The sequence below is a fragment of the Pagrus pagrus genome (assembly GCF_965226575.1).
Source record: "Pagrus pagrus genome assembly, chromosome: 10".
NCBI classification, from domain to species: Eukaryota; Metazoa; Chordata; class Actinopteri; order Spariformes; family Sparidae; genus Pagrus; species Pagrus pagrus.
Genome location: NC_140194.1, coordinates 2,672,190 through 2,700,117, shown reverse-complemented (window position 1 = coordinate 2,700,117; position 27,928 = coordinate 2,672,190). Strand labels below are relative to the sequence as shown.

Genomic DNA, 27,928 nt, shown 5'->3' with positions numbered 1-27,928 from the left:
GGATCGGACCGGCGCTTTGTGATGTGACAGAAACACCATGAGGGTTCGATGAGGATCCCCAGAGGGCTCTGAACCTGCCCGCTGACTGTTACCAGCTCCAGAGGCCGACCTCTGACCTCTCTGTGAGGAGGAGGGGGTTATACAGTGAGTGTGGTAGCGGGGGGCTGAGGGGGGTTAATGACACCCGGTCTGTTCTGTGTGACATGACCTCATTACCTCAATCCACGTTCTGGTGGAGGGGGGAGATTATCCCGAGTCCAACAACACATTCAACCCTGCTGCTGCTGTTAAAGGGTCACTTCACCAAATCATAAAATCATATACACATTTTGTTTCTCTCTCGTTCTTCAGTTGCTGTTCTTGTTTTTCATTGTTTTATTTCATCGTCTCTTTGAGGTAAATGTTCTGTATGTTCTGTTCAGCTCGATTTCATTTATCTTTTTTAATGTTGTTTGGTTTTTTTATCCTATTTCTCTTTCTTGTTTTTTATTCTATGTTTTTCTGTCATTTTTATCATTTTTTTTTCTTTTTCTTGTTTATTGACTATTTCTACATGTGTGTTGTAAGTATGTTGTTTATGACAATCTACGGTGGCCCAGAAGGGTTGACACGAATGCAAAAGACACAACTTCCTTTTTTCCTTTTTTCCTTCCTTCCTTTAGTTGCTTTTATGTGAAGAAACACTTTTTCTTAATTCATTTTTGAGTCTTTCTGTCCTTTTATTCATTTTGCCGTTCTTAATCTATTTGTGTTTTTATTTCCCTTGTGTGATGTCGTCTTCTTCTTCTTCTTACCTTCATTCATTGCTTTTATCTTTATTTATTTATTCATTATTTAGTTTTATTCTTTTTACTCTTCTCAATGCACCCGTTTCTAATTCCTCTTGTGATGTCGTCTTCTTACCGTCCTCTATTGGTTTTATTCATCTGTCCTCCTATTTAATGTGATTTCGCCTTCTTCATCACTTCTTTCCTTTAACTTTGTATCAAGTCATATTCATTTATTCTCTTATATTATCTATATGAGAATCCTGTCAAAGCATAAAAAATAAACCCTGTTTTTAAAGGTGCTACATTATATCGATAAAGTTATTCTTATTATTATTTGCAAACAAACTGTTTTTAGCAGCAACACTTTTATGTGTTCCCGAACCAGTGCGGCAGAAATCTGGACATGAGGAACATGAAATATATTGTCTTTGTTTGTTTGAGATGGTTGATTTTTCAGTTTCACTCCCAATTCGTCAAATACTCGACGCTTTCAGAGCTACAATCCAAAAGTGTCAGTATTTGACGAGTTGAAAAAAGAGACACAAAAAAATCAACAATCTCACCAACGGGAGTTTTAAATACATGCGAAGAAGAAGTGGAAGTGAAATCACAAACTTCAGATCATGTGATCCAGGAGGACAGGAAGCTGGACCGACTCAGGAGGGACAATCACTAAACATCCAGCGTCGTGACTTTAATGTGTGGCTCTCAGTGTGAGCTTGTTTGTGTGACTGTGTCGACCTGCATTAAGTCGAGGCCGGGCGGAGCTGAAGATGAGCCTCTCTGTAAAAATAAAGGTTAAAAACACGTCGACAATAAAAACTGGATGTTCTTATCTGATGTCCTGAAAAACGTCCTGAGAACCTCCCCTCGGGGGATTTGTTGTTGTCCGTCAGTTTCAATGGCCGGTGCTTGTTCCCACGTAACACCATCCGAGGGAGGAACCTCTCTGTGGATTTGAGAAGGATGTTTGCTGAAGCTTTTTCTGTGACTGTAAAAGGAAACTGATTGTCATCTCAACATTATTTCTCCCATTCGGAGGAGCTGTGTTTTGTTCTGTTGACCTGAATGACAAAGGTTCAGATACTTAAACGACAAAATGAACTCAGAATAAAGTTAACAGCTGAGGTCTGGGGTCACTGTGAGGACTGAGAGCCAAGAAACACCAGCAGTCAGCTGTCTAACTGTCATAATTCTCAATAATTTATCAGTTATAGGTTCGGGTCCGACTGGGATGGTGTCTGAAATAAAAAATCCCATCGTTTTTTGTTGTTGTGTATTTGTGGAGGGAACCAGGACGATGCGGACTTCCGGGTTGGCTCACAAAAATACAGCCCAGTCTCCACGATATTGAGGCATATCACGTTCACATTATATGATTATCAGTCACCTGTCACAGCAGGAGTTGGAGGCCATTATTACAGCCAACAAGGCTGCCAAACAGCTCGAGTCGCACAACTGGAAATTTTTAAGGACACCTTCGGGCATTTCCACCCGTTTTTGTGCCGTCAAAACCTTCGTCTATTTTCTCAGGAGGTCGGATCATCTCCATCCGTGATCATGGCGACCAAACAGGTATTTTAAATCGAACCATGATGTTTTCTAACTCTGACCAGGTGGTTTTCGTGCCTAAACCTAACCAGAGGATAACACAGCACTGTGATGAGAGAGAAATAGAAAATTTGCAACACAAAGAAGGTTCAGTTTGAACTTTTCTGTGGTTTTGCAGAAACGTACTTTCAAACATGAGCCGTCAAGCTTACAGCAACACGCACAGTGCAGAGTTACACACAGCAGTCGAAATAATTCAACTTCAGATGAGTTATCTGGAAAATTAATCATTTTAAATTTCTGAATGCCGTTCCTGCTCCTGAGAGGACGACGCCCACATTTCTTTAAGTCATGTGCTAGACAAAAAATTGTCACGTCGTCCTAAACTGCAGCAGGATTCAAACCTGCACCACCTCCATCAAAAACAATCCGTCACCGCATTCACTTCCTGTTGCTGATTGATCAGTGGCTGTTTCCCTCTGCAGGATCAATAATCAGCACAGAACAGAACTATCCTCCTGTCCTGTGAATGATGGTGAGGGCTGGGCACCGTGAGAACCGGACCCGTTGAACGAAGTCACACAGTAAATACAGAGAAAACAAAAACCTGCCTCACTTTCTGACCTGTTCGTTTCCCTCGAGAGATCAGTTCAGGTCACAGCCTCGTGTTGGAGGGAAGAAATCACCCTCAGCCTGAGTGCAGTTTGTAGGAAAGTCGTGGAAAAACCGTCCGAAAGCTCCCAAAAAAAAAAAAATCCCTGAATGGGAGCTCTGTGGGAGTACAACTAATTTTATTAGCCCCCTTGGAAACATTCAACCTAACAAGTGGAAAGCAGTTTCTGCATAAATTAAAGATAATCCAGAGTAAATTATGCAAATATATTCGCTCAGATAAAGAAGGGGGTGGTGCGGTCGTTTATTGTGAGGTTAAAAAATCTGAGCCAGTGGTTGAAACTGAACCGAGGGAAACTTCATTTAAGAAAGTCTGTGAGGGCTCGGCCTGTGAGGAAATAAAGCCGCGGCGTTGCATCATCTGTAAAACACTGAGGGGACGGGACGAGGCGAAAAACCTCAGACCGTCAGAGCGACCAGTGTTGTCACAGTATTATAACGCAGTCGAGGGAGTTTGGAGGATAGCCTGATTGGATCTGACTGAGAACCCGAGGACACGACGTGGTAGCGACTTTCCATCACAAGGCAGCCACGCCCTAAAACATACCCAGCTTTATCATCTATCTGACTCCAAGTGGGACCATCATTTATAAAATGAACATCATGCTGTGTTGAAGAAGACTTGAAACTACAGACGGAGACCATAAACTCTGTAGGAAGCTGTTCACTGAGGAAACAGCGAGGTGTAGGGATGATGTATTTCTGCAGGTTAACGCTGAAATTTTTAAAGATGCACTATGAGGAAGAAATGTTAATGAGAAGAGAAAAATCTTAAACTGATTAACAAACTAATCAAACACACTTTGTTTTCATGACTGAATAAACTTGTTTACATGTGGCGGACCCTGCCACCTCTCTAGCTTCAATCAGTGATCTGTGACCTTATTTTCCTCTGAGAACAGCTGGTTTATTCACTGATGGAGAAAATCAAGTTTGTATTATTACCTCACTAATATTGTAGTCTGGATTTCTTCTCCAGAGCTGCGTAGCGCCCCTTTAAGTACAGAGGTATCACACAGTTATATAATAGATTATATCCACTTTGTCCGAGAGTGAAACGCGAGTAAAAATGTGGTAGAATCGGAAAAGCAGTCTGGAAATCAAGACCAATCTCTTGAGGGTTAGGCAAAAAAAAAAACTACTTAGTTACAGTAAAAGATCGTAATTTGGGTTAAAATAACAAATATAACTTAAATAAGTGACGTAACTCGAGTCTCTTACTTACGTTACATTGAATCTCTTCTCTAAAACTACGTAGTGCCCCTTTAAGTTGAAGCAAAGAGGCGTTGGAGATGTTGGAAAGTGTTTCTCTTCTCTTTTCACGGAGCTACGCTAGCAGTTTCCCCTTGCTTCCCACGTTGTGCTAAGCTAGGCTAAACGCGCCCACAGAGGTGAAGCTGATCTCCAGCTTGTCGGCTGAGAAACAAGAGACTTTCTCAACACGTTATATCGTTTCTCATTTCTAAAGAAGCCTCCTGTGAAAGTTTGTGATATGTCCGACACACGTCACAGCTCGATGGACACAATCTGCATCCTGCGATCCGGACCGACATTTTCTCACAAGTATACAGATAAAGACACACACACACACACACACTCGCACTTGTTCCACATTCCCGGAGTGAATTGTGATTTCTGGGTCACCGCTGATGTTTTGGTCTCCGTTTCAGTGCGAGGTGGAAGCGTCTCTCAGAGGTCAGGAGGTCGGCGGCCCTGTGAACTCCACCACACACACCCAGAAACAAAAAGACACTCCTCCGAGTCGTTTCACTCAATTACTCTTTACGTCGCGTTAATGACTCCCCGCTGTCTGCAGTCTGCTGCGCCTCCCACCGAGGAGACTGATGGAGTCGCAGCGGCCGACGAGTTTTATCTCCAGATTCCAGATTGATTACTTTCATGATAATGACAACAATGAAGCAGCTGATTGAGTAGAAATCGTTATTTTGTTGTTGTTGTTGTTTTGTATCCACGTTCTTCTTCTTCATGGTGCAACTTCTTTTCTTTTCTTTTGAGCTTTGAGAGAAATAAATGACGCAGCAGGTGAGAACTGGTCACCTGTCACATTCATAGTCAGAATAAATAGAGGGGAGCGTCACCAAAGTAACCGCTAACTGCTGCTAGCTGTAGCTGCCCATAGCTAGTTAGCTAAGTTAGCATGGGAGCTCGGGGGGGCTAGGGCAGTGTTAGCATTGACACCACTAGCACAGGAGCTGGTTAGCATGCTGAGTTGAGTAGATATCACATATCGTTGACAATTTCAGTTCATGGCAGGTAACTGGTCGACCCGTAGTACACAGCGTGTGTATATGTATGTGTGTATAATTTACTTTTGATACTTCAGTTCATTAAATATCACTTTTCCTGAAGTACTATTCATATGAGAGACTTTCACTCTGATCAAAGATATATTATAACCTGATATCTTTACTTTTGGCTTATACTGTATAATATTGTTGGAGCGATTATCAGCCTGGATCCATAATCAGCATATTTCTGATGATCAGAATCTTTAAATGTATTGATGACTAAGAAGAGGAACCTGCAGCCCACAGATCACTTCTCCCTCCCAGCATCAACATTTAAAAATGTGTTTTGTTTTGTCTCATTTCCTGCCATTTTCTCTTCCTTCCTTCTTCCATTCATCCATCCTCTTCTCTTACCTAAATATAAATCCCTTAACTCTTAATAATTCTAACATTTCCTCTGTATTTCAGTCCATTAATAGGATGAGTGAGTGAATAAAGCTACAGACGCATCACGTCAGTCAGTCTGTCACATCAGGTGGAGGCAGTGAGGCCGGTGTGTCTGCGGGCTGTGGGCGGCGCACAGCTCCAGTCTGGCGGCTCCTCTTCAGTCAGTCAGTCGGTGTGGAGGAGAGCGGACGGAGCGGCGCACCGGGACCCGGATCTGTACTACACACACACGGCAGCAAGACCACAACCGACCGGCAGGCAGGCAGGAGCGGAGCAGCATGGAGCTGTGAGCGCTGCGGGGACCGACCGGGACCTGCTCCCCTAAAAAAAAAACCCACTTTGATTTGTTTATTTACCGCATATGAGAGCTTTTCCCCCCCAACATGGAGACTACAGGCTGCTGGCTGCTGCTGGCTGCACACTTCATCCTCTTCTGCCAACAAGGTAAGACGTGCTATCAGTCGTGTTTTTGTCCTCGCAGGACACAGAAACCCTTAAAATCTTCTCTCGTGTTCACATTTGATGGTTTTTCAACTCGCTGCGCCAACTTGAAGGTGATTGCGCAGCAGCTTCAGGTGACCTGAGGAGCGAGCTCTGTGCGAGACAAACCGAGGAAGTCTTCATGTGCTCCGTGCTCTTGTGTTTTTGTCAGAATTGAGGATCTTTTGCTCAGTTTTTTATGTCCAGAATCGCTCCCGCAGTGCGTAACGCGCTGTGCGTATTTGGAAACATTCGAGGGGAACGAGTCCAACGCGGTTTTTTTCCACGATTTAAAACAAAAAAAACAAACAGATTTTATTATGTGACTGAGATATCATTCATGTTTAGTGTCGATGATCAGCGCCACTGCTGTGGGATCACAGATTAAAACGTTTGAGGGGCGCAGGGCGTCACATATCAGCTCCAAACCGGAGCTGTCAAGCATGAAAAGAGAGGTTTGGACACGGTAGGCTGGGTGGCTTATTAAGGGTGTCAGAGGCTCCATATCTGGCAACAACAACAGCAGTAATCCTATAATGCCTCTCAGAAACAGATACTATCACTGCAGAAACTATAATACATCAGTTTTTTTCCCACCCTGAAGCGTTTAACAGGCCTGTGACAGTGGTGCAGGAGGTGCAGTTAATGCGACTGTAAACACATTCAGGTGAATGTCTCTGTTGTGATGTCTCTGTTGTGATTGTCAGTTTCTGTCTGCTGCAAAAGTAAACGGGCTCGGTTTGTGTTTAAGTGGCGTCTGTTTGGACTGTGGCGACTCCTCCGACCTGTCTGTTTGCAAAAATGAAAGGATGCAGGTCTGAGAAATGACACACTGAGAGAAATCCAGCTGGGACCAAACTTTACAGCTTCCAGGAGCCAGTTAAGATCTTTTTTGGATGCACAACAGCAGCAATCGTCTTGTTTTGGTGTCCTGATGCTCTCTGATGTGTTTCAGTCACTGATTTAAAAACATTTCGATGCCTCACACTTTAAAGGAGCAGTATGTAGTTTTGGGGGAAGACATTTTTAATGAGCAGAGAACACAATGACTGATTAACAAACTAAATAAACAAACTCTGTTTGTTTTCATGACTGAATAAACAAACTGACCTTAAAGGACAACAACATTTAAACTGTTTTACTTTGTTTATGTGGCGGACCCTGCCATTTTTCTAGCTTCAAACAGTGTTCTGGGACCTTATTTTCCTCTTAGAGCAGCTTGTTTTTTCACTTATGGAAAAAATACTTATTTCTGTGTTTGTATTATTACCTCATTGATAATAATAATAATAAATATTAAATTAATAATCAAATGTATTTTCCAAAACTAAAAAGTGCCCTTTGAGGAGTATGATTTTGTTTCTCTACAAGAACTTAAACTAAAACATGATAAAGTCTGAAATTGGCAAAAAAAAAACGATATTTAAACGTCTGATCCAATAATAATTACATAGACGTCTGAATATAAACAACCAGTTGCACCAACCTTCTGTAAACTTTGTGTTTCCTGTCAGTGAGAACCAAAACATATTTGGATTTTTCTTCCATCACCAGCTCCGGATGAAAGAATCTAATTAGAGTTGAGCCGATGAACGACGCTCAATTAAGAGGTGTGTCCCCTCAGAGCTGCCGCTGTTTGTGATATGTGGGGAGAGGAAATGAAAAGAAGCATGTAGCTGCTCGGTGCACTAACATCACGTCTCCATGTCCCGTTTATTGTTTTCTTATTAAACCAGCTCAGTTAGGAGAACCCAAGACACTCGCTTAAATTTGTGGCGGCAGTGTTTCTTGTCCCGCGGGCCGCTGTTTCTGTCAGTCCTGCTGTTTTTACACAGTTTCTTAGCGTAGCTTGCTTGGCTAGTTGGCCAACGTTGTTTTATGCATGCGAGGCTGAACGAAGCTAAGTTACAGACACGTGGTGCGGAGACGAGGACGCTTTTGAACCTGGCACAGGGAGGTGTGTCGGTGGTAACAGGAGAGTTTCCTCTTCAGGGTGAGACAGTTGGAGGTTCATGTCAGAGCAGCGGTGGGAAACAGCGGCTACAGTGGTGAACTGCCTCACATTCATAAGCGATGCCAACCGACGTGATGTGGTTACGTCTACAGTAACAGAAGACGGTGTCACCCAGCTGATCATACACCCCAACAAAAGAGCATAACACTCGTTTCTGACAACTTTGTACGAATTACGCTCGCATGAATCCAAAAAGCCGTGAAGTTAAAGTTTGTTAAGAGTGAGTCATCAATTTGTGTTGAGTTTAGTGTAATATACCCGACACAAATTGATGACTCACTTTGAACTCTGACGCTTTAAAGAGGTCAGATGATGATAATTTCCAGGGTTCATACTTTTATCTGGGTCCTGGTAGAGTAAGTTTACATACTTTAATTTTCAAAAAACACATTATTTTTCTCATATGGTTCATTGCTGCAGCGTCCGTTTACACACTGTCTTGAACGCTCCGTTTTAGCTACAGAGTGAGACATCTCGCCTCTGTTCAATCTTTGAAGAGATGGCCCTCTGACACATTAAAGGTACATTATGTAGTTTTGTGGAAGACATTTTAATGAGACGAGAAAGATCTTCACTGACTGATTAACAAACTGAATAAACAAACTGACCTTAAAGGACAAAAACACAGTTTATACTGTTTTACTTTGTTTATATGTGGCGGACCCTGCCACCTCTCTAGCTTCAAACAGTGTTCTGGGACCTTATTTTCCTCTGAGGTCAGCTTGTTTATTCACTTATGGAAAAAAATTGTAGTATTACCTCGTTAATATTGTAATATCGAGTTCTGTCAGCAGCCTTGATTGTGGATAATAATCAACAGCCTCAATTCAGAAAAATGAACAAGATTTTTAATTCTGGAAGAGAGAACAGACGAACGCTTCGAATTGAAAGTCTCTCAACTTTAAAGAAAGTCGCTGGTGACGTCACAGTCGCTCTTTTTCTTTTTCCTGATCTAAGCGATAATATTCACTGTATTTTGATCTCCAATGCATCACAACATCCCAGCGCTCCCGAACACATAGCCATCGACTTTCTGCCCCGAAAAAATAACCGTTATGTGGACACGGGCCCGGTTACAGTTTGATGACACTGCAGCAAGTTCACAAGTTTCTAATTATCTAAAAACATTGTGATGGTACATTTCTAAAGATCTCTGCAGCGTATTTGCAAACAGGAGTGCATTTTCCTGACTGGAGCAAAGAGTAGGGCAGAAATGATGACTTGTACACCTGACACCATGCAACCTGTCTCTAAAGTGGATATCATCACAGTTTGAAAGAGGTCAACAACATGATGAATATGAATATTCTAGATGTCTTGTGCTTTATATGAAGACACGTTATCTTTGGGAACTCAAGTTTCAGTGGGTTTGTAGGTGTGTGCCTGTAATAACAGACGCAGCAGTGCGTCGTGCAGGGTCGAGGAAGGTTTAAGAAGTCAGTGGCGATGAATCAGGATTTGTCCCCGTAAGCCTGAACTCTGGAAGGGTTTTCCAGCTCCTGATCCTCTGGTTTGCCCTCCGAGCCGAACGGTACGGTCGCAGCGTGCCAGAGAGGACACTGATCTGCTTGGTTGAATCTTTTCGGGGGGTGAGACGTGAAACAAAGATTAGGGGGAGAAGCTGGTCGGAGCCAGTTTTCGCTGAAGAGATGTGAAACCTTTTGTGCCCGGGCCAGTGAGCCTGGATCTGTGCTGGACGGTTCGGTACCTGCAGAAAGCCTCCGGGCTCCCTCACGCCTCCTCCCTTTTCATTTGGGCCATTTTAAATGAAGCTTTGATGAAACGTCGGGGCACAAAGGAGGTGCCAGCTCGCTGAGGAGGCAGCGCAGGAATGGTTGACGGTGGAAGAAAAGACACATGAGGAGAAAACTCGGCACCATCTGTCCTCCCAAAAGATATTTGTGAATGGGCAGTGCCAGCCGTGCCCTGCGCTCCGCCTGGGCTCGTCCACCGGGCCTCTTGTTGTCTAACAGGGCGTCTGCTGACAGATGGCCATCACAGTCAGACAGTCCGTCAGTCAAACACATGCAGGCGGTAGATGTAGATGTGATGCCCGCCGCCACAGACCGCAACCCCGAGCCCGGCTACATTTGACTAACGGCATTAGCTGGACGTCTTTTTTAAAGGACCGATTCACATTTTTCAAGTCCCAATCCCGACACACCCCCAACCCCCCACCACTGAGCCCTGCCCCTCCATTTTGCTGATGACTCTGTAGCTAACTAGCTAGCTCGCTAATGTTACATTGTTGTTGCTGATTTGAGCTTGACTGTCCCCAGGAAGAGCGCCGGGCTTTGAAGCCAACTTTGGTGGTGGCCTACGTGACGCACTGGAGCCCAAAAACACTTACATTGTGAAGGAAGCGTCTGTAAAACCGTTAGCCGGACGCTAAACAGCCGACCCGGTTGGCTGAAGTCTCAGTGTGCACGCTCTACGGGGGGCCCGCTTCCAACAATGTATCCAGGTTTTAATGTAACGCCCTCGGGTACCACTCCTCTAATATCAGTGCGGACTGGCAGAGAAGGAGCAGCCTCGCTAGTGGCCAGGTAACGAAGCAGTGATCTGTTTATTTGATGCGTTGATGAGTTTAGTATCTCCGGAGATTTCAACCACTAACGCCTTGACCTCTGTTCTGAGGGGAAGGGGAGCTGCAGGGGTAAAACGTGGATATGGGATCGAGCCGAAGTCTTTAAGAAAATCCTCACAAGCAGGAAATGTTTTAATTAATCGATGGTCAAAATAGTTCGCGTGTAATTTCCTTTCTGCGGACTGATTCACAGCGATAGGATGAAGGAAACCGAGCAGACGGAGGGCGAGAGACACGAGAGGCTGTTGGCGTCGACAGTACAGTTAAATTTGAGTTTACAGAGAATTAGAAACTGTGTACAAGCTCATTTGGGTTCAGTTTGTTCTTTAAGGAAAGACTTACACAGGACTGTGGTCACCTCAGATGACCTCCTCTTTCTTCCCTCTTCTTTACATTCATGCCTTTATTTCTTCCTTTTTCTCACCATCTTCTCTCTCTGTCCCTTTTCTTTCCTTGGTTTTTTTATCCCTCCATCTCTGGCCAAAGCAGCTTCGGCTGGGCAGACGTCCCTCGCTGCCCCACTGGAAGTCTGAGGGGGGGAAAAAACAGAGATTTCCAGTCGTGGCAGCGGGGGTATTTGATGACCAGATTAGTGGGTATTAGGCTCAACGGTATTCACTCAGGCATACACAGGGGCCACCGATTTGAATCCTCCCGAGTCGCCCCTCTTTTTCTTCCCGCTGGCCCTCGGCTGAATGGAGGCCGGGGTTACGTGGGGAAACAACCAGCCGGGTCCTCAGCGGAGGTCAGCTGAGGAGGCCCGTCCGTCCCGCGCCGCCTCCTCTGGCCCGGCCCGGTGAATTATGCTGTCAGAGGGGAGATTTGTTTTGTAACAGTAGGAAAGGGGGCAACTACAGAAAGAAGGGAGGTGTAAGGGGGCAGATTGAGGAGGGTGGTGGCGGGGAGGGTGGGGTGAGGGGGGGGTATGCAGAGCAACAGAGAAAAGAAGAGGGTGGGGGGGTGGTTTCAATGGGAGAAGGGGCGGGGGGGCATTTAAGCGTGACGCACGATGGCACTGCGATTTGTCCCAGTGGCGGCGGCGGTGAGGAGGAGAGGACGCTGTCACACTGAGAAGCTGGAGCAGAAGTGTGGGAGCGCAGTGTGTGAGGGGGGGGGGGGCGCACACACACACACACACACACACACACACACACAGTAACACACACACACACACACACACACACACACACAGTAACACACACACACAGTAACACACATTCTTTCTCCGACACCGCGAGGTTGGAGGCCTCACAGAGCGATGGAGTGCAGGTTAAGCAGCACTCCTGCCTTCATTAGTCTTCGTTAACACCCCCAGCCTCGTTAGCCCTCCACCCTCCTCCCCCACCTCCCCCCCCCCGTCCCCATCACCGTTCTCAGGCCTCGGTTCCCCTCACACACTGTAAAAAAACACCCATCCCAGCAAGCCGATTGGTCTTCAGTTCGTTTCCGTCATTGAACGATTGTTGAAAGTGAGGTTGTTTTTTTGCTGGTCGGGTCACAGCAGCTGTACCCTGTCTGGCTCTCACTCCCAGAGAGGGATGCTGTTCTCAGCGGGGAAGCGGCGTCTTACCGTCACACACAGACATCGCTTCACCTGTTGCGACTCTGTTACTACCTCTGCAGGTGTAACAGAGGTAGAATGAAACTGCCCCCCGTTCCTCCTCTGTGACTTTCATACAGACGCTGAAGCGGAGTAGTGAGATGTGACGCTTTACCTACATGTCTAATGTCCCTTTTGCACGTTAAGGACTCAATAATACATAGTATACAATTATTGGACTTTCAAAATAAAGCTTACTAACAAACACTGCATAGTGAGACATATTCTGACTTGCGGATTGTTATTAACGTTGTTAAAGAGTTCTGGTTTGGTTAGATTTAGGCACAAAACTACTTGTAAAAGAAAAAAAAAAACTATATACTAAAAATGTAAGTTACAGGAGTGAGAGCAGAGAGTTGAGACAGTTCCAGTTACAAGTGATAAATTAAAGATCCCTTCAGCACTCGTGAGGGTAAAATATCAGTGCAGACTGGCAGGGTAGGAGCACAGGTTGCTAATACAACCCTTTGAATCCACCGTGTCGTCTCTGTTACCACGTTTCTGAAGCGGGGCGTCGTGCCTGCCTGTTGACCTGTTCATATTGTTTTCATTTCCTCGTTTCTCCTTGGTGTTTGTGCTTCTATCGTGGTTGAGTAGGCTATGAAGTTAAATCGTTTCATCGTGTGTCTGTTTTCAGTCTGTTAATTTAACATTTCCGACTTCGTTGCTGCTGTTGAGCCCGAGTCAGCACCTGACTTCCTGTCTGGCTCGATCGGCTCTGTGCATCACAGAGAGATTTGGCGAGTACTCTCCGTGGAGCAGAGCAGAGAGCCGCTTCCTGGACGCTGCTGAAACGTGCCGTGGTGCAGCAGCTGGAAACATGAAGATTGTCTAGAACGGCAGCGATCGGCTCCGGCGACCATATCGCAGCTGTAACGAGCCCGGTGGACTCTGATAGAGTCCAGTCTGATAGATTCTGCTTCAGACTGATTTAAGTTTAGAAAGAGCAAATACTTCCAAACCTGTTTGAAACGTCTGTTTTTATATTTTATGGCTCGACCACATCGTGTGAATCAGTTCATTCCCTGAAACTCAGCCTGACTGTGTTTTAGGATGAAGTTCTCGAGATGTTTGAATCGACAACCGGAGACTCCAGAGTTTGAGGAAAATGAAAGTTTTAAGAGTGAAGTTCATTTCAGGGTATTTTTTGCAGTGTATTTGCTGGTGGTGAGATCTCTTTTCTTTTTTCTTACTCTTCAATCTTCTTTAACATTTTTTCTGTCCGCCTCCTTTTTCCTTTTTCCTCTCCTCAGCTCTTAATCTCTCATTTTCTCCCGTCCTTTCACCACCTCTCTGCTCGCTGCTGCACATCTTCTCTCACCCTGTTGTCCCACATTTCTCCCCTTTTTCGAGCCTCATGCCTTCATCCCTCTACTGTCTGCCCCCACTCCTCCTCCTCCTCCTCCTCCTCCTCCTCCTCTTCCCCCCTTAACGTTTTTTAATCCTCCTCATTTGTCTCCTCTCTGGTTTCTGGGTGGGTGAGGGATGAGGGGTGTCGGGTGTGTTTTTCTGGTTAGCCAACCATCTTGTCTCTGCTGGTGTCCGCCTGGTGTTCTGCCACCACTGTCACTCGCCCCCCTTCCTCCTCCTCCTCCTCCTCCTCCTCTGTGCCCACCGCCGCTCTGGACGCTGTAATGGATGACGGGGCAGATCCGGGTGGCCCGAAGGCGCCTCTGAAAGGGGGGGCCACTCACACCGGGGCCCATTGCAGCGGAGAACAAGTGGAGCCCCCCGTAGAGTAGCTGGTGGAGAGCCATTTGATTTGTCCTCCACTTTTCTCCCTGTTCTCTCCACTCCTCAGCTGCCTGCGAGTGTGTGGTCTCCCTTCGATCCCGGACGTTCGATGGCCCTCGTCTCTCGAACCGATGAATGTGAATTCCCCCGAAATGTGACGCAGAAAAAGGCCAGCGATAAAAGGCCCGCGTGGAGGACGCGGGTCGGTCAAAGTCCTCTTCACTAAAGGGGCCGATTCACTCCTTTTCTCCCCCATTCAGCGGCGGGTGGAGGGGATCTAAGCAGGTGAATGCGGAGACGCTTTAGGCAGATGTTGCCGTGCACAAAAGGATTCGATGGGCCTCAACGAGGCTTTTCAAGTATTTACAGAACATTTACATTTACATTTCAGACATTAGTCTGATCCTCTTATCCAGATCAGCCTCCATTGAGTGCAGGAGGAGAATGAGCTTAAATTCCTCGATCAGCGACATTACAAGCTAACAGTAGCAGGGGGTCGAGCTGTGCAGCGCCATGTCAGGTCTCCGGAGGCTCCAAAGAAGTAAGAGAAGAAGAAAGAAAGGGCAGAAAGAGACAGATATGTTGGTGTTTTTACAAAAATGTGAAAGACGGGAATATAAAGTGAATTTCACACAGATTTAATGGATGTTTTGGCCACTTAGAGTCTGTTCTTTGGTCTGTTTTTACGCCCTAACAGATGGTATTACATGAGACACGAAGCAACATGATCGTCTGTTTGAAGTTATGTTGTTGTCCACGTAATAGAGTTCAGTATTCGCTCTCCTGTTAGTCCGATGTTCAGCTGTCTTCACCAGCTCGTCTCGTACTGTGTAACATCTGCTGTCTGCTGCTGGCGGGTCGTCTACTTTCATCGGCGCTGGTTTGAAAACTGCTGCCTGCTGCTTGTGGAAATGTTGAGACTGAACCAAACGGTAAACATTTAAAATACTTGTTCCCTGAATGTGCTGTGCTGAGACATATTTGCGCGACTTACCAGGTAGTCAGACTTCCTCGCTCAATTTCCTCCACGCTAGCTCCTGTCTCGGTACGAGTAGATGTGTTATCCTACAGCTCTGGGTGTCTGCAAACAGCCACGATTAGTGATTATTATCCTCCATTGCTGTTCACGAATGTCAGGACACCAGCAACGTTACCTTCATGGCGCAACACAGCACCACGTAAAATCCTCGCCTGAGTTCAATATTTTCAAGTCATGTGAATTTCGTGTTCTCTCCATTCCCGCCGCCCAGCACAAAGAAATATAAATTCATCTTTTCATTGACTTTGTATGTAATCTACACCCAGGACTAATTTGCTTTGCATTTGGTCTGAAGTTTGCTGATTTCAACGGGCAGTTTACGACCCAGAAGTGTTGTTGTGAGCGCAACACCACAGTGATTTGGCTTTATATGTAAAGAAGCTGGAAAGTTTGATTGTAGTGGACAATGGTCTACACTGCAACCCGGCAGTAAATGAGACCGAAAAGCAGTTTCAGAGGGCTTCACTTTGTTTCAGGTGTGTCCGTTCTGAAGGTAAACACCTGAAGACTCTGCAGAGGTCAGCTGTCAGTTTGACCTGCAGTGTCTGACTCGTACAGCTCAGAGCAGATGTTTCCCCCAGAGACACTCTGCTCAGGTCTGCTCCTCAGAGAGAGGCCTCAGGTCGTGTTGACACACCTGAGCTGTTGAACACAGATCGGAAGAATTTCCCCCACGAGGCATGTGGAGGCTGTGAAAGGTTAATCCTGTTAGTCTGTGAAGTGCCACACAATTACAGCAGTTACATCTAAGTGGAAGCAGAGTATGAAGTTTTCTCGTTGTCACTGAAAGCAGCCGAAGTTGATTTGGGATGAAACCAAAGCTGATAACTGCCAGATGTGCCGTGAGACCCACAGGTCAGCAAAGGTCAAACCATTTGGTGATTTATTGATTTTCCCCAAGGATTTCACTGATAATCACACCCGAACATACAAACATCTTAAACACTGTTTAAATGTTCGTACAGTCCTGCTGAGGCTGGTTGAAGAGTGAAGTTAAAGGGGTCTTTAAAATCTAAACGGTTCATCCTCTGGGGAGCACGAATGTGATTAAGAAATGTCATGAATATCTTCTGCTAGATGTCAGATAGATATATCGATCCGAATCGATGTATCGATACACCCCGACTAGATGTTTATATTTTATGCGTAAGTAAGTACAAATGTTGTCCTGATGCTCGAGGGCAACATCACTGATTTTACACTTCAGAGTCAGTTTACAGGTCTTGTGAGGAGACAGTGGTGTGAAGTCTGATAAATGTCCTCAGGTGATCGCTTGAGTGTCGGGGAGGGTCAAAAGGAAAAGGGTTTTTCCTACGATTCAGAATCGATCCACAAATGTCAAAAACAATTTTCTAAATGTTAATTAATAGCGTGATGTTGATGGTAGTTCAGCTCCCGGACAAGTTATCTTCTGTGCAAGCAAAGACTGGATACGAACGTGAAGTAGGCTGCATGGTTGTAAACACTTTATACACGTCGCTCGGAGGCTGACGTTAACGGAGCGGAGCAGCGGTCAGCGGTAACAAACGACACCAGCTGACCAACACACACGGCAGCATTAAACAACGTCGTTAAACTCTGTGGTGAAGAAAATAACTCAACCTCAGAAACTCTCCTTCTGCTCAGCGTCTCGTACAACAAGTCTGCTCTCACTGCTGGACGTCTGACGTTAATGACACATTATTAAGATGCACATCGTTTATCTGAACTTCCAGTTGTCTCGTATTATGTTTCCACAGATTAAAGACACCACTGAATGGAGGACTGCTGGTTAGTGTGTTGCTGTGATGTTGCTCGGCTCTTTCCCTCGAACACGGACGCAGAACGTTCATGCATGTTGTCGCTGCTCGTTAGCTCTCGTCTTTGTTTGGCCCAAATTTTAAAAATCATCCTGCGAGTCCCTCTGTGCCGGCAGCAGACGGATGTTTCCACGTCTCTTCGCGTTACCGTCTGGTTGACTGGTACTGTAGCCCAGAGTGGGTATACTGGGAGGACTGGAGGTGGGACGGGAGGCAGCTGGTGGTGGAGGTGAACAGCAGGAGGTCGACACTGAAAGGCTCCCACCGAACTGCTGCATCTGGAGCGCCAGGAGCTGATTTAGACGAGATATTTTTAGGGACAGAGTACAGTAACAGTTCACCTCAATACCAGACATTATGTTTTCAAGGTTAGGAATATATATTTTTAACATTATCTGGTGTTTCATCGACACAATCACTCATGTAAACCTCAATGTTTATTATTTGAAGTTAAAGATCACACAGTCACATTTGTTTGTTGTCTCAGGTGCTGAAATGATTTAAAATCAAAGTTAATATGAACAGCTGGTAAAATAAACAAGTGACAGTTTAGTGCACAATGATCGCTGAGAGTAATAACTTGACTTTTTATTTGCTTTAATCACACGACACTCGCTCGTCTTCAGCTCGTCTGAAACGCAGCAGCGAGGCTTTTCACCAAGTTTTACTCACTTATAGAAACAATGTGATGATAAAGTCCTCAAGAGTCTGGAAAGTTTTGGTCAAGGAACCTTGACAGTGCTTACATTTTACTCTTACAAAGATTTATGCACCCTGCGATACACATTAATAGTCGACCTGTACGGCTTTTTCAGGGCAAATACCGATTATTAGAAATCAAGGAGACTGAAAACTGATATTTTCAAGTACTTTACTTGAGTATTTCCTTTTTCTGCGACTTTATTCTTCCTCTCCATGACATTTATTTACTACATTTAGTTACTAGTTACTTCGTAGATTCAGATTATTCACTGTTTATAGGCTGTTAATTGTGACGTGTAATCAATCATCCAGGGCCGATAATCGTTCTATAACTAATATAAATGAGTTCAACTGTTATTAAGTTTTACATACTCAGAGAAATAATTCAGATGCGATGATAAAGTCTTGAAAGTTTTGTTTCAGGAACCTTGAAAGTGCATGAACTTGACTTTTTAAAAAGCTGTACAAACCCTGTCGTACATATGACACAATAAATGTTTTCCCACTGATTTAATTTGGATTAGTTTGATTAGTAAACTGTCATTAAGCAAAACAAAAGTCAAATCCAAGCGGACGATGTTGAGATATCGTCACCAGCCATCTGAGAGAGTTGACTCCAAGCAGACGTCTGTCAGCCTCCACCTACAAACTATTAAACACAATAATCTCATAATGAAATAGATTAAATGTGTTTTATTGTCGGAGAATAATGAGGATTAAACAGCCGCCATCATTGGTTTACATTACTAAAACCCAGTAGAAGTGTGTCAAGGTTACAGGAGGACAAAGTGTAAAATCCATAATTTCCTCTGCGTCCGACCCCCCGCTGCTCATTTCAATTAGGTCATTCCTCAAAATAGTCGTGCGTCCCCCCGAGGCTCCGTCACAAAGTGTCTGCCTGTTAATGAGCTGCTGATCGTGCTGGTGATGTTCGCCGGCTTGGATTCATGCAGGTGAAAAAAGCAATTAGTGTTTGGCTGCTCCTGCTGCGACCCGCAGATGATGTCACGCTGACATCATCTGGAGGCGGGGCCTCCTGCTGAGAGACAGGTGAAGGGTTGTCTGGACAGAGCGAGGCACTAGTGTCAGACGGGGCGATCTGGATATTTATTTATTATTTATTGATCATTTACACGACTTGTCCTGTTTTTGTCATTTTTTTAAACACCAGGTGAAATAATGTTGAGTTTGACCTCTTTATTTTGAAAATATCCACTTAATCAAGCCGCACAGGTGTTCATTTTTATGTGAACACAACAAATAAAATCACACAAATAGCTAAAGATGCTCACCTGCTCTGTTTAATTCACAGTTTGTAACAGTCAGATCTGAATACATCAGGTTTTAGATGGATTTCCTTCCTTCCTTCCAGATTGCCTTCGGTTTCAGTTCATTTCTGGCGATAACAGAAAAGACGATCCTTCCGCTCTGCAGCTGCTGCTCAGACTTCATGTGAACATGCTTCTGATTGATTATTTATCTTTACTGAAACAGGCTGAAAACATGTAGCGTTAAACACCATTTAAAAATTTTGCTCATTTGCTGTTGTCTTGGTCATTTCAAGGTCGAGACTGAACCGATGTAATTTATAAATGAGAAACTTCATCTGACTTTGTTTTCTTTGTGTTGCTCTTCTTTTCTGTTTCATTATTTCTATTGTGCTATTTAATTTGCATTTTGTAAAGCAGTTTGTCATCTTATTTTCTAAAGTGCTGCACAAAAAAACAACAGTATGTCATTATTTCTATGCAAATCAAGTTGCAGAGACTTGACAGTTCGTGGAGACTTAAATCTGAGGCTGATGATTCAGCTGCTAAACATCTCTAATGTAGAAAACGGCCAAATTAAATGATAATTTTTTGCACTTTGCTAAATCATCTTGACATTTAGACTTTGTACAATCAGCAGGGTGGTCTGAACATGATTATCAGACAAGTGTGAAGGTCTCAGAGAGGCAGGCGGAGCGTGCTGGTTCCTCCCTGCTTTGCTGCTGATGTGTGAAACGCTTCACGTTGACAGTGAAGGCCACACACAGAGAGCAAGGCATGCTGGGAAGGACAGAGCGGTGATGCTCAGCTGAGTCCGACTGCGTCCTGCTGGAGCGTGAACCGAACACAGTCTGCAGACTGTCGTCGCTCTGACGGGGATTTACAGACTCAGCGTGACATCTTGTAATGGACAGCAGCACTTAACGGTTAATTCACACTTCCTCTTGCAGATATTCTGTAAAATTCTGTTAAATTGTGCTGAATTTGGATGGAAACATGGCTACAGAAGATTTGAGGTTTGATAGCATTTTATTGAATCTTTTCAAATCCATTTTAAATCAATTTATATTTTGACTCAAGGCCAAAATCACAATCACATCGCCTCAGTGGGCTTTACAATCTGTACAGTGAGCGACACGCTCTGTCCTGAGACCCTCGATTTGAAAAAAAAAGATGGAAGAAACCTCAGGAAGAGCCACAGAGGAAGGATCGCTCTCACAGGACGGAAAGACATGCAATAGATGTCGCATGTACAGAACAACAAAATCACAGTTTACGAATTGAATTGACAGAATATCTGATACAGATAATTGTATAATATAAGTAAAGTGTGGATCCAGGAGACGACTGAGCAGGACGAGGCTCCACCGTGGTGACCTGGAAGGATAATTAGCAGTAAAACAGAGAAGATCAGAGTGAAGAGGCATCAAATTTTGACAGAAATACAAGGAGAGCAATGATCCAGCGGAGCCCAGGGTATGATGATCCAGATCAATCCAGTCAATATGTGAGGCAGCAGGAGCCAGGAGATGTAGATGGTCCCAGGGGCCCGAGGTCCATCAGAAGGGAGCCTGAATAAAAAGAGAGGAGGAGGAAGAGGAGGAGGAGGAAGCTATAGAGAGAAGACAGTGAGAGAGCGACACAGAAAACAAAAAACAAAACTTGGAGAAGTGCAGTTTTAATCAGAATAAACATGGTTTCTCGTGGGCAGGACAGTGTTAAAACAGTTCAATGAGTTTTCATATTTTATTTTGTGATTTTATGCACTTTTTTATGCATAAAGTCACAGAAATAGAAATCACAAATCAAGCTCAAAGTAAGACAACGGCACACTTTTTGGATTAAAATCATCCACAACCATAAACATCATCATAGGTTATTTATAGCGCTGGTAAAAACAGGCCTCGCTTTAAAATTCGAGCCTCGACTGGTCAGTATCTGAGGATTTGTTCAGTGTTTACTGACTGTTTTCCCCAGTTGGCAGCTCAGAAATCCTACATGACCTGAATGTAGCATGAGCTCTCAGATGAACTGCATAAATAATCTTTGAACGAGTCGATGTTCCTCCACGTATCATCAGGAACATCAGGCCCGTCTGAAGCCGGAGCCGACGAGAAAATCAAAAGTTCAGAAGTTTATAATAAAAGTGCGAGGCCACACACACACACACACACACACACACACACACTTCCTCTCTCATTGTCTTTCCTGTGGGATACAGCGTTGGCACTCTCGTTCGTCCTTTCAGCTCCGGTGTTTAATTAAGTCGTTTTTCTGTTAGAGAAGCTTTCCTCTGGGCCTCTGACAAACTGTTTCGTCACCGTGTGTACGATCAGATTAGAAACACGTCTGCTGGAACCGAAGCAGCGCCGCTTGGAACAGACGCTTCAAACATGAGGAAATCTGGGTGAAGAAGGAAACTCGCTGCCCCTTTTCGCTGCTGATCAGGTATTCAGGGTGGTAACCTGCAGAAACTCACGGACCGTCGAAACCAGAACTTTCCTATTCTTAGATCTTTATCAGGAGTGGGGTAAAAAGTGTCTTCTGTACGGGGGGCTTTTTAGGACAGGCGCTCCTTTCATGCATCTTTGCTGCATCAGTCACCCGCAACTGTAGCCGATCATTTTCCCTTTTCCAACAATGTATGGGAAAAGCGTACAGTTCAATTGATATTAGTCTATCACAGACAAATATCGGCGTATATGTTGTCAATACTGGCCGATATGAAAACTTTTGGGTTTAAAAAACATAACGCAGAAAAAGATATTTGGGTGATTTATAATTCTGCACAGAGCAGACAGGAAGTGAGACACCGAAACAACATCAAAACAACCGGTTAATTTTCAGAATAAAACACTCCAGCCAGCACAAAAATCTCAAAAAAGAGACAAATCCAAGTCCACCCTTCTTCTTATCCTTCGGCTGGGAACACAAACCTTTTGTCTGTTTGTTGCTGTGTTTATAACAGTTACATGAATAATTGTTGCGCGCAGTGGAGTTCAACGGTGAGACTCAGCTTCTCAGACCTGGTTCAACTTTCATCAGACTGAGCTGGATGAGAAAACAAATCACAGAAATAAACTGTTCCTGGAGGAGCGTGGAAGAATCGAGTCTCACAGCCTGAGGAGTGAAGCCTGAGGAGTGAAGCCTGAGGAGTGAAGCCGCTCAGTAGTCTGGTGGTACGGCAGCGGATATGTCTGAATCTCTTTCCTGCCGACAGCAGAGTGAACAGACTGTGGCTCACTGATGTCGCTGATGCTCAATAGATGGGTACGAGTGATGTTCTGACTGGGTTTAATCATAAATACTGTATACAGAGAGAGAGAGCTGATGAGATGCTGCTGATATCCGTGTTCAGACTGAACACACCAACTCCTGACACACAAACAGCCCAGTTGGATGGTGCAAGGGCTATCATGTTCGACACTGTGCTGCCGTCCAGACGCCGTGAATGAATGAGCCTGTGTCCACAATCTGAGCGATTGTGTAACCGCTCAGTTTCCTCCAACAGCAAAGACTGTGCGGCCAGTCTGACGAGCTGCTGTCGTTACTCCGACTGCTGAACGCAAAAGTTTCACATTTTGGGAAATTCAGATGGAGAGTTGTAGCACAATATTATCCACAATGTTATCTTATGGGAAAAAGTATTTTTGGGCCCAGTGCATCACATGACGATGTCATTACACAGTACGAAAACTGGCTTCAAAGCCTGGCGATCCTCCTGGGGGCTTGATCTCGATGAGGCCAGCAGAGGAAGTTTCTGGTCAAGCCAACAGTGTTAAGTGCTCCTCCTCCTCCTCCTCTTCCTCTTCCTCTTTGATTTAATCCAGGAAGGTTTGACAGACCCAGGGCCAGGTGTGCCGACATTTCCTCACAAACTCATGTTGTTTTATTCACAAATTACATATAAAGGCATATAAACTTCTGGAGGCCACAGTGGGAGCATATTGGATTAATAACAGTTTAAGTTTACATACACACCGCTGCGTTCTCTGATTGATGCCAACACGAGCCACATGCTTCATACATTTAATGCTTTTTAATGTAATAAATCTTTATTTACGTTCTGCTCTGTAGCAGCTCAGACGTAAAGCCGAGCCTATAGCTAACAGCGAAGGTTTAATATAAATAAAATGTCTCTGAGATGGTTGTGTTGGAGCCGTACCTTTCTCAGTTTGCCTCTAAATCTTCCTCTTCCTGTAAACAAGTCGCTCTGAGTGGGAGCTCTTTGTCTAAACAGCCCGGTCGCTCTCTGAGTGTTTGGAGCCACTGGCTGTGGAGGTGACGGCCGGGCAGACGAACAGAGAGAGGCCGTTTGAAGGTTTTCGGCTGCAGGGTTTGTTTCAGATTGATGCAGCAGCGGGAGCGGCAGAGGCTGGCACGCTGTGAACAGCGGGCAGGTACCCAGCAGACATTCAGAGGCTGAATAGGTGTTGGTGGGACGGCCTGCGTCAGCGCTGAGAACTGCTGTAAATACAACAAAGGGAGCAAAAGCTGAGACATCTGCAGTCGTCCACAGTTGTTTACGCGAAGTCAGGACCTGAACATTTGTCTGATGAGCTTCCAAAAGCTGACAGAGAGCTGAGTTTCTATCTTTTCCTACACTGTTGTCAGACTGCACTGATAAAGGTCCAGTCAATGAAAAACTACCCAGAAGTCTTCAACCCCGCTGACTCAACTGACATCACTTGAGGACATCTATCAGACTTCACACAGCTCCCTCTGGTGACACAACTGCGACCTAAATGGCATAAAAAAAGTTGGCAATGAACATTTCTGCAGAGGTTCAGTTTTACATTTTTCTGTTGTGGCAAGGCTGTGACTATGTTGTGGTTAGGTTTAGGCACACAAACCACTCGTTTAGGGTTAGAAAAAGATCATGTGGTTTAATTAAAACAGAAGGTTTTGTCACCACAAACATGCCTCGAGATGTTCCCACTTCCCGTCAAAAATATCTGTTTTTTGTCGCCACAACCACGGCTGGAAATGTCCCAACTTCCCGCTAAGATATCGGTGCGTTTGTTACCACAAACACAGCTGCAAATTGACCCGAGGTCTCGTCAAAAATATCTGTTTGTTGTCCCAGGGTGTCATTAAAAACACTGGTTTAGTCTCCACCGTGTCCCGAGGTCTCTTGATAATCACACATTTTGTTGCTTCAAACACAGCTAGAGATGTTCTGACTTCCCGTCAAAAACTTTTTGTCACCACAAACCGTGCTTGAGATGTCTCGACCTTTCATCAAGGATGTCGAGTGTTTTTAACGACACCTTGGTTCATCTAGCAGGACTAATAAGCTGGATGCAACTGTGCTCGATAAAAATGGACTTACAGAATTCAGGACTTGTAAATGAGAATATTTCTTCGAACAATTAAAAAGTTGACTGCTTCCAGCAGCCGCCTGCACAGCGTCTGTGTCAGCTGAAAACGACGTCGACACCGCCGATATGAAACTCACTGCTGGTTGGTCGAAGCAGGACAGAAAACCTGCTCATGCTCAGCTGGCAGCGGACGCGGTGGCTGCAGCCCAGAGAGGCTGCTGATGGAAACTGTAGACGGTCAGATCCATTATTCATCCGCCCTCCCCCGAGACAGATCATTTGTTTCTGACTACAGATACAGGACACACATGAGTGCATGAAAACACACACACACAATGCTGCCACAGAGCTGTTGGGTCTTATCACAGCTCAGTGCAGTGATGCTGGTGTTGGAGGATGTAGACCAGAGACGTGGCACTGCAGTTAAAAGTTAAAGCTGTGACCACACACACACACACACACACACAGAAGTGAGTGTGTTGACTGACAGGTGGAGGCCAAGTCCAACCTGATACACATGTTTTCTGTGATGTTATGTAGATTATTTTATTTTAGGTTTCTTAAAGACATCGTGAGGACGTTTATTCCAGATATCTGAGACACATTAAGTCCAGATGTCACCAAACAGCAGCCGTAATCAACTGCAGATGTCCAAACTCGGATCATGTTGTTGTTCAGAGAAGTTTTAAGTGTCTTCATCTCCAACAAAGCCTTCATAGTTACCTCAAATATTTCTATGTCCCGTCAGAAACATCAGTTTTCTGTCATCACGAACACAGCTCGACGTGTCCCGAGGTCTCGTTAGAAAGACCCGGTTTTGTCGCCACAAACACGGCTTGAGACATCTCAACTTCCTGTTTAAAAGATAAAGTTTATGCTGCCACAAACTTGTCCCGACTCATTTCAGACATTTCAGTGCGGTCGAACGCTGAACACATCTCACTAACGTGTCAAATCTTTCTGCTTCTTTGTCGAGCGACTTCATAAAGATGATTGTCCTGCAGACCTGGCTCATGTTTCCAGCCGCTGCAGTCTGTTTTCTCGCCTTCATTCCTGGCGTGCTCGTGTGGAATCATCCTCTCAGCAGCGCTGCTTCTTTCATGTTCGGTCCTCCTTTTAGGGCTGATGGACTCTGCCTGTAGATAATCCACAGCGTTTTGTTCTTTGCCATTTATAGTTAAAAGAGAAAGATGAGAGCAGCTGATCGATGGAGAGAACTTCAACCCCGCTGCTTCTGTTCAGCTGATGAGTTTAGTTTTCCCGCAGCCGGTTCTCCCCCGTGTTAACGCTCCCAGCAGCAATTTGGAAGGATTTTATTTTAGGTAGAACCGACATTTCATTTGTCTAATGCCTGCAGCGCTGTGACGAGGCGCTTTGATTTCCTCTTGGTGGTCTTGTAGTGGAGCTTCAGCTGTGTGTAAATCTAGCAGGAGCACTTTGATGAATCACTCTGCTGTCTGAGCTTCACAAAGGTCAAACTCTGTTTCACCACCAGTCAAAGCCAGTTTGGAAGTTGTTGCTGCACTTAAATTAAAATACTTTCACTGTATTTTTACTACTATATTTAAACAGTATTGCCTCAGACCCCGACCACACCGAGACTCGCTGCTACAGACACGGCCGTTCACGAACAGCTTGGTAAAGTGGAGCGGGGCTGTAACTGCATAGAAAATATAAATTTGTTTAAGTGTACGCTGATGTTTTCAATGTTTTTGGTGATTTGCGTTGCCGTCAAACAGCCGTTTCCTTTGGCACTACATTCCCTCAACCGTACAACGTCTGTATTCCTACACACAGTATCTCGTACAAACCCTGCATCAAAAACCTGAAATATCACTTATTTTGGCTTTTCTGCGCATCTGAAAACCGCCAGAGAAACGAGCATGCCGTGCTGAAAACAGTGACTGCTAGCGACGTGCCTCTGTGTGAAGAGAAACAGGAGCAGGAACTACAAAAACAGAGATTTAGAGAAAGAGGGTTTGAAGTTTTACTCAAACCGACACATCAGTCTTAAAACCATTTGTTTTCTGAAGCTGACTGATAATCTTCTTCACAGACCGCACATTAGGGAGTGTTTTGCCTCAGAGTCACTGACAGGAAGTGTCAGGCTAAAGGCAATATATGTCTGAGGATATCTGTCTTCAGAGATAGTGTATGACGTGTATGAGGTGTGATCTGTCAGGTCCACAGACACGACGAGCTGCTTCAGCTCTTAGTTTACTGCTGGGAAGAGATTTAAACCTGTTTACTTCACAGTTCTCCTCCATCAGAGGATGACAGGAAGTTTTGTGACGAGCCACCAAACTTTGATAAAACACCATCGTGTTGCAGGACTTGTCCAGAAGCTTTAGTGGACCTGTTATGACAGCAGAGGTTTTCTGCTCAGCGTTGTCTCTCTCTCGGTCTGCTGACAGATCAGGCCTGCGGTCGGACCTCTGAAGTGTAAAACAGTCCAGCTGTTCAGGCTCATCGTCCCGTTCACTGGCCTTAGATTCTTTCAGGGTGCATATCTGCCCTGAGCTCGGACTGACAGGCAGAATATAAATCGCAGACCTGAATTTACCCTAAAAGTTTCACGATCTACAGGATAACTCTGGCCTGACAACGCTGCTCGTAAGGCTCAGCTCAGGTGACGTCTACCGCCTCATTAGGACACATGTTGTTTTGGGAACAGTGTTATCGAACATTTTGGGAGACGCTGACAAACTACAGCACCTCTTCAGTGGTTTAGGTTTGAGGATATGTTGGATTTTGCAGGTTTAAGGTTTGGGTCACCTGAAATCAGCTGAACAAAAGGAGGTGAAACTGACTTTTAGGCCCAAATCATACCACGCATATCAGTTTTTAGATTAAACAGATGAATAAGTTGTTATTATCTGTGAGCAGGAAGTTTCCAAGCCTCTGTACAATAAACCAGTGGCTGCCTGGAAGGAAGGAAGTCAACTGATGAAATGAATTAATTGGGGAAATGAGCGATTAAAGAGCTACAACCTACCAAAGCACCAGGATGGTCCTTAAAGAAATAAAAGCACAGACTGTCCACAGATTAACCTGCCATCCCCTTCCAGTCTGAGCGGTTGGTATTAGAGAAACCGCCCCCACCCCCTCCGCAGACCCTCGTCCTCCTGGCATCAGAGATTCGGGTGGATGTGCCGGGGGGGGTGGGGGGGTCGTCACACATTCTGGCGTGGGCACCAGTTCTCACCCCCACAGCCTGTGGACGTCCTGGCTCTCCCAGGGCTCGGCTAATCCTCTTATTCAGCGTCCGGCTGGAGGCTGCGGGGCTCCCACAGACCGGAGCGCCGAGCCGGCCACTCTCCGCTGAATAAACACACTGACACAGTTGTGGTCTTTTTCTCTCCGTACAGACGCTGAGCAAGAGTTCTCCATACAATCTATTCTACTCATTCACTCTTTTCCAGTAGGACATAAGCATGTACCCCCCCTCCTGCTTTCTGTCCTCAACCTGAATCACACCCCTCCTCCTCCTCCTCCTCCTCCGGCTCAATCACCCTCCCGTCTTCACTTCCTCCTCTCCGTTCGCCTTAAATCAGCTTTTCTCTCGTCAGCTCTTCTCGCTCCTTCAACAGAAACGTTTTCCGCTCGCTACATTTCTCCAACAACTCCGAAACATTACAGCAACAGTCAGAGGAAATTTTAACTCTCAGGATCATAAAGCAGCAGCCGAGTTGTGC

At 45.0% G+C, this 27,928-nt stretch overlaps 1 protein-coding gene across 5 annotated transcripts in view; it reads left to right on the top strand.

Annotated features, from left to right (window-relative positions):
* Nucleotides 1-27,928, top strand: part of ptprz1a (protein tyrosine phosphatase receptor type Z1a) — a 143,552-nt gene that overhangs the window by 58,028 nt on the left and 57,596 nt on the right. The window contains exon 1 of one of the 5 annotated variants that reach the window (XM_084364660.1): nucleotides 5,654-6,133. The exons of the other annotated variants lie outside the window; for them this stretch is intronic. Coding sequence (XP_084220786.1) covers nucleotides 6,073-6,133 — 61 coding nt within the window. The 5' untranslated portion in view covers nucleotides 5,654-6,072. Of the gene's footprint in view, nucleotides 1-5,653; nucleotides 6,134-27,928 lie in introns of those variants that run through there. 5 annotated transcript variants of the gene reach the window in all.